The sequence below is a fragment of the Rhinolophus ferrumequinum genome, chromosome 12 (assembly GCF_004115265.2).
Source record: "Rhinolophus ferrumequinum isolate MPI-CBG mRhiFer1 chromosome 12, mRhiFer1_v1.p, whole genome shotgun sequence".
NCBI classification, from domain to species: domain Eukaryota; kingdom Metazoa; phylum Chordata; class Mammalia; order Chiroptera; family Rhinolophidae; genus Rhinolophus; species Rhinolophus ferrumequinum.
The window spans coordinates 40389327-40405057 of record NC_046295.1 but is presented as its reverse complement, the minus strand read 5'-3'; the positions used below and the strand labels follow the sequence as shown (position 1 = coordinate 40405057).

The 15731-nt window shown below is 35.7% G+C and overlaps 1 protein-coding gene across 2 annotated transcripts in view; it reads left to right on the top strand.

The window, feature by feature from the left end:
- The window catches only part of CARNMT1 (carnosine N-methyltransferase 1), a 40648-nt gene extending 28594 nt beyond the window's left edge, over positions 1-12054 (top strand). For both annotated transcript variants that reach the window (XM_033123617.1, XM_033123618.1), the window contains exons 6-8: positions 1782-1895; positions 8380-8483; positions 9234-12054. In XM_033123617.1, the coding sequence (XP_032979508.1) occupies positions 1782-1895; positions 8380-8483; positions 9234-9335 (320 nt within the window). In that variant the 3' untranslated portion in view covers positions 9336-12054. The remainder of the gene's footprint in view (positions 1-1781; positions 1896-8379; positions 8484-9233) is intronic.
- Positions 12055-15731: the final 3677 nt, after the last annotated feature.

Sequence of the window (15731 nt, the reverse complement as noted above, 5' to 3'; positions counted from 1 at the left end):
CCCGCAATTAAGCAATTTAGAATCTGTTGGGTCTATTAATGTAAGACCACATATAAACAAAGTTTAAAAGTAATGAGTGCAATAAAGATGGAAGTAGGTTAATGTGAGAAGGGAGTTCTTTGTGAAGAGGCCATGACTTGAAGGAGAAGGAGGAATGGCATTTCAGGCAGGTAGAGGTACAGAGATTTGAATGAAGAAGGTAATTTGGGATGGTCGAACAGCCTGACTGGAAGGGAAAGGGAGGTTGGTTTGGAGATTAAATGGGAGCTATGGCTAGAGAAGTAGGTTGATTCCAGATTGTGGAGGACCTTCATAATCAGGCTATGAAGTATGGACTTCAGCCAGGCAAACTAGTGAAGAAACTCGAGGTAGGTATTAGAAAATAGGAGATGGTAATGGTGTCAGCCTATCATTCAAATATTTGTTGAGCACATGCTAAGTGGCAGATATATTCCATTCATTGGAAAGAGCAGTGAGCAAATCAAAGTCCCTGTACACGGGGAACCTTATATATACTCATAGGGAGAGGCAATCAGAAATTATTATTGTGAGGAAGAAAACTCCCACGAGATAATGAGGGACTGAAGAGGGGCTGCTGTTGCTTATAGAGTTATCAGGGAAGGCCTTCCTAAGAGTAGCACTGAAAAAGAAAAACATGTGGAGCAAAGAACCTCAGACCAGTGAAGAGGCAAGCCATTCATATATTGGGGGGAACTTGGTGCTGACGGACTGGCAAGGGAAAGGAGGATGAAGGGTTTGGGAGTGCTCTTGCTCTGCTCAGTAGAGAACAAGAGAGTTCGTCTGGCTGTTTGGCTGAGGGGTAGTGAGCAGTGGGCACAGTGGCAGGAGATCAGGTTGGAGAAGGTTTTGGGGAGGCAGAGTTTTACTCTGAGAGAGACAGGAAGTCTGGAAGCGACTGAAGCAGTAAAGGTTTTGTTGTTTCCTGAACCCTAACATTGGGAAAACTTGTACTGTGAAGGTAGAGAGAGACGGAAGATGTTAGGTGTTGGGGATAAGTTACGGATTGAGGTCTCAAAATAGAAGTGAAATAATGGAAAACATCACTTTGATAAGGAAAAGTAGCTTTTTTTTGGAGCAAGTTTTGAGAGAAGTGGGTGAAGATTAACCCATGGTTGGATGAAGTGCTTTTATTGTACCAGCATTTGTACAGACACCCACCTTCAGTTCAGTCTATCCATGTGCCAGCCCAGAGCCTCCAAGAGCCAAAGTGTTCTCTGCTGGGTTTCTACCCACTGCTCTGATTCTCCCAACACCCCCCACCCCCAATTTTCACTAGGGAGCCTCCGAAGAACTGATAGATGGATGTTCTAAGTATTTTGATGCCACTCGTTTTCAGGTGTCAACAAGTCCATGCAATCTTTCTGAAATCTTTCAGAATTGGTAGTTAACAGTGGTTGAAATCACAATTTAAAATTCAAATGAGTATTATTTCATCTTCCCTGATTTTAATTGAAGGTTAGAAGTTGAATAGATTATAAAAAAAATTTATAAATATCATTTGGTAAAGATATAGTGATAAAGGTTATCAAAAATGGTTTCCAAATTGATTATCAAATTATTAATAAAAACATGAATTGCAAAGCATCTCATAAATGATTATTTGGTTACCTTGATTATAGTTGATGACTGGAAGAGTTTAGCTTCTATATCATTGCAGTTAAATGAAATGTTAATGTGTACAAGATAACTGGTACATTTATGGAATTAATTAAAAGTCAAAATAACATTACAAATGTAGTAATTTGATTTTCCTTGAATAGATGCCTGGGACTGTATTGCTACCTGTTTCTTCATAGACACAGCTCACAATGTAATTGATTATATTGACACAATATGGAAAATACTCAAGCCAGGTGGAATTTGGATAAATCTAGGTAAGTTCCTCAGTATTTATTAGGATTTTACACGTTAATCTGAGGACTTATAGCTATCCTACATTTGATAACTTCACAGTACCAAATGTTCACGAAAGTTATAATTATATTGTGCATGTTTTAAAATCTCTGCAGTTTTCTTTCGACTGCATCCTAATTAATGGTGCAGTTCCTCTAGTCTTAGTTAGTTCTTCCAAAAGCAGGGGAAGCCCCAAAAGTTGTATATTCGTACTAGGTCAGTCTCACAGAAGTCATAATTTCAAAGAGTACTAATTATTAATCGGGTCGTAGTCATTACCTCATCTTCCCCACCCCTTACTTTAGGGAGACAGCAGTCCTGTTAAGGAAAGAGTGTTCTTTTTTCTTTCTATAATGAAATATTTGAGGGAAAGCTCTTACCTTTCCCATGGAAACTCCTCCCAATACATACATTAACTGGGAAAAGAGTAGATATGATAACTTTGTGACTACCTTGAGTTTAAGAAAGAACAGAAATATAATTTCATATATGCAAAACACTTTTTACTTCTGGAAATCCAATGATGAATGTGATGTAGTCTCTCCAGACTCTCGGGGAAATTGACAGTTTCATCCTCTTTCTTTAAAATAAAGGGAGAATAATGATAATATCAAGATAAATATAGCTGCCTTTTTTTAGTGAGATATATAATCCATGTAAAGAAATTATATTTTTTTACTCTCATCTGTATTAATGAGAGTTAATACACTACATAGAAGTCAGATATACGTTGCTGGAGTCCTTAGCCTTCAAGATTGGTTTTGTTTTGTTGGTGGGTTCTGTCTCCAGTGCTTTTTTTAATGATTTGACTTGACCAGAGATTTTACCAGTAGGACTAAGCCTACAGGTAGTAGTAGGCATTTTCCATTTTCCAAACTTCTTGTTAGAACTCCATAGGATAGATGAGATCAGCTAGCTGTAAAATATAATCAATATTATCTCAAACTTTGGGTCTTCTTTTTTTTTCCCCCCCTTCTTCCACCTCCCCTTCCCACCCCCCCATACTCTGGTTCAAGCCATTGTTTCTCAGTCTAGTTGTGTAGGACACAGCTCCCTGGCCCATGCTGGGGTATTATGAGCCTTGGTCCCCGCCCCGCCTTCCCCCCGCCCCCCCACGTGCGCTGAGGCAGTGAGGCAGTGGGTCACTGGTTGTCAGTCGGCTGTTCATGGCAGTTCTCACTGGCTGCTGGCTGCTGGCCGCTGGCCGCAGCCACTCACGGCAACCCAGCTCAAGGGAGTGCCATTGTTCACAATCTTAGCTATAGAGGGCGCAGCTTACATGTAGGAATCAAACCGGGTTACTCCAACCACCTGAGCCACATGGCCAGCCCCAGCTTCCATATATCTTAACCACTTATCTTTACTTGCTATCTTTTTGTCTCTGTGCGGCATTCTAGATTACTTTATTCTGAACTGTCTTCCCATTTACAAATTCTCTCTTTAACTATGTCTAACATCTTTATAACCATTGAATGTTTAATTGGGGTTGTATATTTTATTTGTCTGTTTTCATTTTGGTCAGCTATGTCATTAAAAATTTTTCTATTCTATTCCCTGCATACATTTTCAAGATAGTCTTTTCTTTGAAAATGCTGAATATATTATGTCTGATAATTCTAATATCTCAATTTTTTGTAGGTCAATTTTTGCTTTCTCCTTTTTCTGCTGGTTCTTGCTCAGAGTTCTTTGTGTCCCTGGGCTGTTGACCTTAACTGTTTATTGCTCATTGCCCTTGAGAACTCACTTTTGGGGATATCCTGAGGCTTAGATTGAAGGTGTTTTACTTCAAGGAAATTTGCATTTGTATCTGCCAGAAGATTGGACCGTTGTCACATCAGATCGGAACAAAAGAATATTAAATTCTAAATTATATTAAAATATTAAACTAAATCAGGACTTGAGGCTTATTGGACCACCCATGTTATGTAAAATTAGACTGCAAATCTATCCTAGGGTTAAAGCATGATTTACATTTCTGGAATGCTTCTCTTTTTGTTTTTTTTCTCCTTATTTAGTAAGCATTAAGTCAGCTTTTCTTGCAGTCCCCTCAGGTTACAAGATAGAAGTAAATTTACCTATTTCTTCTTTTTACCTTAAAGATAGCCCTTAAGATTCCAACCATAATGTTGGGTGGTCTGTCAGATTCACTACCTTGGGCAGGCCCAGAGCTTTTTCTTTTGTCCCCTTGCCCTAAACAATTTGTCACATTGGTACACCTGAAACTAACTTAATTTTTTTTTTGTCAAATTGTAGATAAGTTGCATCTGGATAGTCAAATACCCTCAGGGTAAAAATGGCATGTAGGTTTATCTCTGCTTAATTCTCTGGGTTCCTGGTAATTTCTTAACTTGCTAGGTCTTTGATGTTTTTAAGATTTTAAAGTAAATCTCATATACCAGTTTTAGTTGTTTTCTGTAGGAGCATTGGTCTGAATAACCTAATCTGCCTTTACAGGAAACAAAAGTTTCTTTATATATTTTAATATTATTTTGTTGTTGCTTGTTTGTCTTACAATGAGCTCTATTTTTTTTAATTAAAAAAACATTGGAAAGGGAAAAATAGCAAAAGTCCTTAAGAAAAAACTACCCAGAAGTGAAATAGACAACATAAATGTACAAATTATAAAAGAATAAACATAAATATAGGAGAAAAATACATATAGGAGAAAAATCTCCTACATATAGGAGAAAAATCATTCACCTTCATTGCTGGTCAAATAAATATAAAAATGAGATGCCATTTTTTCACTTATCATATTGAGTAGGTTTTAAATTTTTTTACTTAAAGTTTAGATAAGATACAGTGAGGTAAGGTGTGCTTGTATATATATTGCTAGTGGGAATATAGTAAAGCATCCTTCAGGAAAAACAATTTAATACTACATGGAAAAATCTTAATTCATACATTTGGTCTGGGTTTGGCAAACTACAGCCTGCAGGCTGAATGTGGCCTGCAGCCTATTTTTGTATAGCCCACCAGCTAGGAGTATTTTTTACATTTTAAAAAGGGTTGAAGGTGTGGGCAGAGACAAAAATAAGAATATGTGATTGAGACTGTGACCCACAAAGCCTAAAATATTTGCCATCCAGGCTATTACATAATTGTATTCATTATTACATACTTTTGTCAGATTGATTATACTTGTAGAAGTCTGTCAGAGGAAAATAAGATATGGGTAAAGACTAAAGACTGGTTAATGGATAAACATACTCAGCAAAAACTTAAACTGAACCTACATTTCTAACAGTGATGGAATGGATACAGAGTTATAGGATAGCCATACAGTAAAATAATTTTCCAGAAATAATTAATGAATAGGGAAATGTTCCCAATGAAGGGTATGATGCAAAACTATATATGTAATATCTCATACTAATGCATCAATAAAGACTGCAAAGAGATGCAGTAAACTTTCAAGTGGTTATCTGTGATGGGTTTGATTTTATGTTTATGTTTTTTTTATGTTATCTCAGCTTTCTATTATGAGCTTGCATTATGTTTATGGTCTAGGAAAAAAAAAGTTTCCTCCCTCTGTTAGGTCCACTAAAAGAGACATGAGAGGAGAAAATAAAGAACTCCTTAAGGAGTGTGTCCATGTTTCATTCATCATCATATATCCAATGCCAGGCATTTGCTAGGTGCTTGGTAAACATTTATTTAAAAACTGCGTGACTATAATAAGTATGAAAAACTGCTCCCTCAAGAAAATGCAGGGGAAATTATGTATGGCCTATCCTTTTCCCCCTTGACAAATTAGCAAATACTCTGTTTAATAAAAATGCTTATTGTCTTTTCTCAAGTCAGATCTTTTGGGAGGTATAATTGACATATAATAAAATTCACCATTTTTTAATGTGTACAGTTTGATGCATTTTAAAAGCTAGATCATGTAACCATTACTCTATCAAGACAGGGAACATTTCTACCATCCCCCAAAGATTCTCTGTGCCTATTTGTACTCAGTTCTCTCCTCATTCCCAATACAGGGCAGTCACTGTTCTGTTTTCTGTTACTAGAGTTTTTCCTTTTCCAGATTATCATATCAATAGAATTCTGTAGCAGGTTGTTTTTTGTGTCTGAGTTCGTTTACTTAGCATAATGCTTTTGAAATTCATCCATTTTATTCCATGTACCAGCAACTTGTTTCTTTTTAATGCTGAGTAATATTCCACTGTGTGGATATACTACATTTTATTTATTCATTCACTGGTTGACGGACATTTGGGTTGTTCCCAAATGTTTATAATTATGAATAAAGTTCCTGTAAACACTTGTCTACAAATCTTCATGTGGCCACAAATTTTTGTTTGTCTTGTGTAAGTACCTAGTGGTGGAATTGCTGGGTCATGTATGGGGTGTGTATGTAAAATTTTACAAGGAACTGCCAACCTATTATCCAAAGTGACTGTACCATTGTATTCCCACCTTCTGCTAAGGTGTTGAAGCAAGTAATCAACATTGCAATTGTGAGTGAAAACTTGTATCTCTTTTGGAAAACATTTTGGCAGTTTGAATCCAATCAATAAAAATATTTATTCTCTTTGACTTGGAAATTTCACTTCAAAGACTGTCTTTGTAAGGAAAAATCTGAAATATGCACAGAGATATTGAAGTACTATTCGTAATAGGAGACTGTATGCTTAACTGTACATTCATTGTTATGCTGGGCATTATGGTGGACTCAAAGGAAAGTTAAGACATATTCTTTCACTTATGTAGCTTGTAATTTAAAAAACCATGGTAATTACATGAAAAGGAATCAGAAGTGCACCACTGTGTTAAATGAGTTTTAAAGTATGCTGTGTTGAGGAAATAAGCACTAGGGCTGGAAACTTGGACGGGTCATAGTAAAAATTGATTTCAGCAAGGATGTGGAGCATGGCTAAAGGTTGAGTTGGAGCTTTCTAGGTAGAACACATGAGTAGAAGTAAAATATGGCCTGAGGATGTAACAATCATTGGGATGTTTTATGTAGGTTGAATAAAACAATATTGTTGGAGGCTTTTAAAATAATGGAGTGGGAACAGGGTACGCTTTAGAACTAGAAAGACTGCTGTGAAGCTCTACATTTCAAGAGGGGTGGCCTGTTAGCTCAGTTGGTTGGAGCGTGGTGCTTGTAGCACCAAAGTTGCCGGTTTGATCCCCACATGGGCCACTGTGAGCTGTGCCCTCGTTAAAAAAATAAAAAAATAAGAAAATAAGAATTAAGCTTGATAGAGTAGTTTAATAAGGAAACGTTATATTCTGGAAAAAGCACTAATGTAAATCATATTTGTAGTCATTTTTTTCTTCTGTCTTTGTAGAATAAAAAAGGGGAGACAAATAAAAATTTTGTAACCCTAAGTATGTTCCACAGAGTGGTGGGCCTTTTGGAAGCAGACTTTGTCCTGTTTGTTATGTTTATCTTCTGTAATTAGCACATTGTATGAGCAGTGAGGGTGGGGAGGTGATGGTGATGAGTTGGTCATGGATTTATAATTAACCCAATAAAACGTAAAGAGATGATTGTCTAGATTAGTCCTAAAGTATAACTGGAATGATAATGTTGCCTGGATGAAGCTGATGGATTGGAAAAAATGTGAAAGATTAAAAGACTGGAAAATCTGGTTTGAGTCAATTGATAGTTTTTGGATATATGGAATGAGAGAATAGAAAAGGGGAGAATGCCATTTTAAAAAGTTATTAATAGCTGTATCGTTTACTTAGTGCCTTCTATATGACAGGTGTATTGCCTATTATTTCACATTAAAGTCATGTTACAGATGGGGCAGAATTAGTGACTTGCCAATACGAACACATTAGGTTAGAGCCAGGATATGAGCTGCATTTAAAAAAACAGCATAATGTCACATCTTTCTTCCAGGAGTACTTGCCTATATACCGTATTTCCCCGAAAATAAGACCTAGCTGGACAATCAGCTGTAATGCGTCTTTTAGAGCAAAAATTAGTCTTATATTAATTTTGCTCCAAATTAGAGCTGATTGTCCAGCTAGGTCTTCTTTTCACGGAAACACGGTAACTGCCCCCCCAAAAACCCACTAGCTTGAGGATCCTTCTCTGTTTTCACGTGATAACCAGTTTTTAACCGTAGTTTTGCATTTACTTACAGAATTGTAATTACAGTATGCCTTTGGAATTTGAGGACTTAATTCTCTGATTCAGCTAATCTTTCAGTAACTAAGAGTTACAGGTGTAAGACCCATGATGTGGAGAACATAATACAAGGCTGGTATACCAGAGGCACATACTCATGTGAATGTAGGCCGAGCACTTGAATGTCAGTTACTGGGCCAAGGTTTCAGGGGTCTGAATACATGTCCTGGGCAAATGTAAATGTTCTTTATTTCTCCTTTTTATGTTTGTTCATCCACTACCTAACTTACTATTCAATTTGGAGTCTTAACACAGCTACTAGTTATATGTTTATATTCATGTAATTCATTCACAGTATCTTTAAACCATAGGTCCTCTGCTGTACCACTTTGAAAATTTGGCAAATGAACTTTCCATAGAATTAAGCTATGAGGATCTAAAAAACGTTGTTCTGCAGTATGGATTCCAGCTAGAGGTAAGGATACAATGAAGTATTGCCAAAGGTTAACTTCCGAAGAACTTAAATAGGAATGGTAATATTACGGCATTTACTGGTTTACCTCCTAACCTCTCTATTATCTCATCCAGAAAGTGAAAATAATAGTTTTTAGAATTAGAGGTATTTGGGATAATGTATATGTAAATGGAAAACTATATCACTGGTGTAATCGCCTTTCAATGAATAATAGCTGACCATTATCATAATACTGGCCTTTGTAGACTGATAGATACCAAGGAGACTAGGCTCTGGGGAAGCAGATGGAGGTGGGAGGGCAGGTGCAAGAGGGATATTGTTCACTACATGTGCTTTTGTACTGTTCAGTCCTTTTTTATTATGTTCATTATTATAAGGTTTTGTGATACTTTGACTTTTATGTTTTAGTTGTATGTTTATTTAGAAGAATTCCATTCATTTACAAAATAAACAGCAGGTTAATTCTTAAAGATAAAGAGAAGCAGTATATTATAGTATCTTAGAATTCAAGCTCTGTAGTTAGAATGCCTGAGTGTGAACCCCAGTTCTAGTATTTATTGGAGGTGTGACCTCGAGCAACCTGTTCTTTGTAAAGTGGGATTATTAATAGTACCAGTCTTATGGGGGTACTTGTATGTGATAAATGCATTAATATCCAGAACATGTGTAAACCAGCACCGGCCACTTACAAGTGCCCAGTGTTTGTTAGTGTTATCATCATGGTTGTCATCATCATCGTTTGCATTGCAGGTGGAAAAAGAATCTGTCTTGTCGACATATACTGTGAATGATCTCTCCATGATGAAATACTACTATGAATGTGTCTTGTTTGTGGTGCGTAAACCACAATAAGGGTCTCAAGTGATATCACCAGGAAAATAGTTTAGTAAGAGCAAATCTTGAAATAAACAACTCAAAAATAACTATCACAATGACAGGACACAACCTCAAATCAGTGGTGCCTTTTTATTCCTAACAAAATTTAGAAATAGCATCTATTTTCTTAATATGTCTGTCGCTTTTTCAGAAATAAACTATGCCATGCCTATTTGTACTACACAAGTAAAAATGGAGGAAGTGTCTTCAAGTATACTTTTTTCTTGAAGCCCAGATTGTCTTTTAGTAGGAAAATATCTCCAGTGTTTTCATGAAGCTGTCCGTTCCAAGTCTGCCATCCTAATAGTATTGAAGTCCATAGTAATCTCCTTTTTTGTTTTGTATGCATTGCACATATTTTTATTAATATTAGGTTGGTGCAAACGTAATTGTGGTTTAAAAGGTAAAAAATAATGGCAAAAACTGATTCCTTTTGCACCAACCTAATAGAAGGGTCTAAGGATCTTCTGTCATTCAACATTTGGACTTGAGACTTTCGTTCACTTTGGACCTAAGCAATCTATACATTAAATATGTATCTATTCTTTCATTATTCAAATTAGTTTTTTCTAGCTCAGCTGAATTTAGAGAACCACCAAAACTTTCATTTTTATGAAGTGCTAAATTTAATAGGGTCACAGGCCAGCCAGTAAAAATGCATTCAAGTAACCAGGAAATTAGTCTTTTGACCACACTAAACTCAACACTTTTGACAACGTACTCATCATGGATCACTCTGAAATGGGTGAAGATCTCAACATTTTAAGGGAGGCACAAAAGCCTCTGTTAAAGGTATTGTAGGAAACTGGGGAAATAAGAATAAAATCTGCCCATTATAAATGGCAAACTATATGCCCATTATAAATGGCAAATTCAAACTATAAATGAGTAGAGTCAGTGAGATGTTTGCAATAATGTCTTCTCTTTAGATTACTTGGATTATCGCTTCTCAGCCTTTTGGTTAAAATCAAGTGTAGATTACCTGGATTATAAAAGCAAGAACTTTTTTTTGTTAAAACAATTGTATACTAGTGAAAACTGTCATGAAGGTATTAATTTGGGGAAATTTTAAATATGAAATTCAGGGATAAACTACTGCCTGTGGTCTGTGTCTTCAATATTGTAAGCAGCACCCATTAATATAATTTCAGATCTAACACCAATTTTGTTTACCTGGGGCTAAAACAGTATAAGCTGCTTTAAATTTCTACCTCTAGCAGATCTTTATTGGAGGGAGTTTTCCTTTGTATTTTTTTATGTTTATTATTCTGTTTCTAGTAGCTGGGAAAATTGAGGTGATAAATTTAATGTTTTAATCTTTTCTTGGAGAAAAGGAAGTACTCTTAAATATTTTTACAGATGATTGCGATGGAATTAAATGACCTCTGTGGCAATTTGGATTAGATAGACTAATCTCAATAATGTGCTGGTAGCATAAATATCATGGTTTAATAAGAAAACATAACTTGTAAATCTTTAAAACGTTATGGTCAGTAAGGTTGTGGAATCACTACACGATTTGACATCATACTAGTAGGAGCCTTCCTGCATACAGTAAGGGAACTCGTGTGGTCTTTATGCCCATTATGCAGTAAAGGATTCCATGAAGTTCATTTGATTTGTCAATTTAAGGAAGAAACCCTGTAACCTGTTGTTTTTTTTGACTGTTTCTCTTTTTTGTGTCCCTTAACATTTGGCAGATGATCATTTAGTGGGAATTCATATTATCTACCACATGAATGAACTTGAAATAAATTGCCAGCAGTGGGGGTAGGGGGCCCAAATTATTATTATTACTACTGTTTTTAAGAAAGAAGAGACTTAAACGGAACCTAGGTATTTTTTAAAAATCCATTGAAAGAAGAAGAATGAATATTGTTTCTGAGCAATTTAGAAAGGCTTTTTATTCACTGACTAGTATTCACTTCTTTATAGCTTGTATCAAAACACATGATCTTGTTTTTTCTCAGGCAGAAACAAATTGACACTGAATGGGTTGGCTTTATTACTAAAAATATCTGGTTTTATTCTTTAATGAAACTTATATTTCTAAATTATAGCTTAACTTTTAGTTAATTTTGAAGTCAGTTATTTTATTTGTTTTTATTTCTCCCTATTATGAATACTTTTTTAAATGTTCTACTTAAATTTGTGTTGCTTTTTTTCTCTTATAGCTTTTGCAGTTAATATATTCTAAACTTGAAAATTATGGTATTAATCAATAATAGAAGTGTCACTGGAGGATTTAATTTTGTATTTCTTATGTGTAGTCCTACTTAAGTGTGTAAGCCTTAAAGTTTTTTACTTTTTTCTTAAATTAGCTCTATACACAAATGTTTTCAATCATTTTAATAAAGTGGAAGGAGATAGATCATTGTGCTTGCTGGGTTTTGGGGGGTTTTTTTTCCTCCATAATCTGAAGTGGTGCAGGTCAGGGTATGTTAATCAAGTTAGCAAAGGTGGAATATGTAAAAAATAAAGAGAAGCTGTATAAATCACAGTCTAAAATTATGAAATTTGGGAACTGTAAAATGTACTGTATTTATATGTAACTGTCATTCTGAAAGTTGCCACAAAGGTTGAACTGGAAGCTTCATGTCTGCATGAAATTTCCTGTATTTTTAATGTGTATGATGAACTTGATTTTTCTTAAATATTAAAGTCTGCCAATTGCTATGAAACACTACTTGCTTGGTTGTTTCTGTCTAAATTAGTGATAATCCTAGGCATGGGAATGTTGGTTAATTGAGCACATATACCAAGAACTATCAGGGAGCCAAGTAGAAGTTCTAGGTCCAGCCATTAATAGAACGAGCACTGGACTTGGCACTTACTCTGGTTTTGTTTTCCTCAACTACTGTTTGTGATCTTGGGCAAGGCGCTCTGAGTGTTTCCTCCTCTGTAAGAGGGGATTGATACCACCTATTTCAAAGAGTTATTATGAGGTCATAAGTTATATGTAAAATATTATATGTGAGTATATGAAAGCACATGGTAGACAATTAAATGTAATTTCAATCTGTGTTGACTGCTGTATAGTGATAGAAAAAGATGAAGATTGGTAACAGTAGTTTTAATAATGTCTTCGTGACTCTTTGAAAAAAATTTTGACATGTACAGGTATTGATTCCAAAAGTTGAGTGGGAATTATAAAGAAATATAATAATAGGTAATGGGAGAAAGGACACAAGTAAAATTTAATGGAGGGGTACTCTCACTTTACAAACACGCTACTACATGTCTCTTACATATGTTTGATTATTTCTCTTCAGTGGCTATTTAGAAGAATCATTTAGTCAAAGTGTATGTGCATGTTCAGTCAAGATGCCTTTCAGAAAGACTACCAATTTTCATGCCATCAACAGTGCTTGAGAATAACTGTATCCATTCCCTGACCAAAACTGGAAATTGCTAATCTTTTCATTTTTGTCTATATGATAGGAAAAAGTGGTATCTAATTTTAATACTCATTTCTTTAACCATCAGGGAAGTTGAGCAATTGTGGAAGTTTAATAGCCAAGGAGAGGTGTCCTTAATCTACCAGTTTGTCAGCTTTCACCTACAGACCACATAGGCCATGGGCAATAACTCAAAAGTTAGTAAAAATATAGCAAGGTCCATCAACGGGAAGATTGACCAGAGTCATGAGGATTAATTTGAGTTCTATCCACTGAGAGGAGTGACCACATCGTGCTTTTGGTTTTACATAGCTGGCACTGAGGCTGAACAGTGACAGCAGCCCATTGGACCCCATTAGGTTTCAACTTAGCCAATCAGTGATCTAGGCCCGGGAGTTTAGGGGAGTGTTTGTGAGTCAGGAGCCCCACTGAGCCAGCAGCTTTGCTTTAGGGGCAAAGACATTTTACCCCCAAAGGAATTAGCTGCCACTGTTTTCATAGCACCAAAGAGCTGTTGGGGTCAGGCCAACTGCACTCTTGAATATGCTATTTCAGGTTGCCTTACTAAGCTTGTTGGCTCCTTTTCACTTTGTTACGTATCATGTACAAGTTGATCCATCCCCAAATGGGGATGTCAAACCAGAGTCACAAAGCTTCCATGAGTCATGTGTTCAGTTTCAACAAAAACTTAGTGGTAGGTTACTAGCTGCCTTCTTTTGTATAAAGGTGTGTTTGGTGACAGTGTCAGGCAGTTGGTGCTATAGTAGTACCTGGCCATGGCCTCCGTATTTTAGCAGCCATTAAGTCTTTGAAGCTGTGGCTTCTCTTTCTCCTTTTGGGGTCTGGGTTATTTCTGCTGGGACACGCAGGAGGAGACAGTCCATGAAGTAGTCCTTGAATGTGACACTCATGGGAAGGAGAAGTGCAGGCATATATCAATTCCATCATACATACATTAATTTATAATTTCTGGTGTGTGGTGCTTTAAAAATAGTCCACAGACTCTTTGATACTCCTCCCTCTACAGCCTAATGCCCCTCCCTTTTTTTTATGTCTTTAAAGATATCATTCCATTGTTTTGATGAATACCCTGCTGAAATTCTTATCTTTATCCCTGTAAATATGTTTCTTTTTTTCTTTGGCTGTTTTTAATATTTCCTCTTTAATTTTCAGTAGTTTCACTGTGATGTATCCAGAAGTGTGTGTTTTGTTTGTTTTTGGAATTTATTCTGTTTGGTGGATCTATGGTTTGATATATTTTTACTATGTTCTTTGCCACCTCTCATAGAGTGACCCACTTATAGTGCTAAAGATGCCCACAAGCACTGGATTATGTTACAGAAGAAGATCCTTGAGTTTAGGAAACCTTAATCTTTTATGATAGGCCATCAGTAAGTGTGCCTGACTTTTTGCCCTAGTAGAAGACATACAGGATAATAAACAAACCTGCTCATAGGGAGACACTGCCTCTGTCTTACAAGCCTGTTCACTGTACACATATCCTTGAAAAGATTATATGGAATAAAGGTAGCCAGTGTCTCTGCTTGCAAGATATGCTAAAATGCAAAAGACCCAAGGAAAATTATCTTCCGACAGAAGATAACAGAAACCAGAAATTCTAAGTGTTGGCTGTAGTAGAAAAACTTGTCACCCACACAAGACACCAGTGACACCAACATACCATATTTTGCAGTGTATAATGTGCACTTTTTTGCCAAAATTTGTGAGGGAAGAATAAGGATGTGCATTATACATGGGTAGTACTAATTCCATATCTATATAAATGTTTTTAATTCTTTTATGTATGCTTATGGGTTAAAACTGTAACTCTAGAAATCAATAACAATATCCAAAATAATACCCTGGAATACGATAATCGGTTTCGTTGAACTTACAACAAACTTGCAATGATGAAGAGTTCTTGGCCTTCTATGATGCATAAATATCGTAAATTTTTTACCGATACAATTTTTTGTACCTTGTATCTGCTTTTGTGTTTTTATAATTTGTTACATAAAATTTCTTGTACCATAACATGTTTTTCTAAAATGCTAAAATTCCTTTATAATATAAAAAACAAGTACGTAAATGTAAACAAATAAAAATTTGAATTAAAAAATTAAAATGAAAGATTTTTTTTCCCTAAACTTTTGGGCCAAAAATGTGGGTGCACGTTATACAAGGCAAAATACAGTCATCTGAAGTAGTTGAAGTAGTCCAAAATTTTGAGCCATATGCCCTCCACCACCCATTTTCCTCAGTTTCCCACCCTATTTACTATTGATAACAATATCCTCCCAGGAACATCTGTGCAATACTAAAAAATATGTGCACACACACATATTTTTATATATATATATATATATATATATATATATATATATATATATGTATATATACATACATACACACACATATATATACTTTTTAATACATTTGTGGGCTATAAATATTGTGCACCTTTTTTTGACTGTTTTGCTGATCTATATCCATACACATAAATTTACTTCATTTAATAAATTTGCATATCATCTCAGTTGACACACACCCATTTGCTATTCAACATTAGATTACAATGAATAGTCCTCTATATAAACCTCTTTGTTTCCACTGTCAGTACTGTATCTGGAGTATAACGTTTTTAAAAGTAGAAATGCTGAATGTGTGTGCCTTTTAAAAATTTCACAGATGGTGCCAGAAGGCTTTCTTAAAAGGTTGTACTTTAAAACAAGAAGAATATCTTTTTCCATATCTTCACCAACACAACCTATTGTTAAACATTTTAGCGATGGCCCATCTGTATGTTGAAAATTGTACTACAATATTTTGAAAAAACAATATCTCTCTGTCTTTGGGGGTGGAGGCACTTTACCATCACATACAGCCTGAGCAAGGAAGGAATAAAGTGGAGGAAGGTAGACCAAGCCAGTATCCCAGCCTCACTATTTACCGTGTGGTCTGCACTTCTTTATTC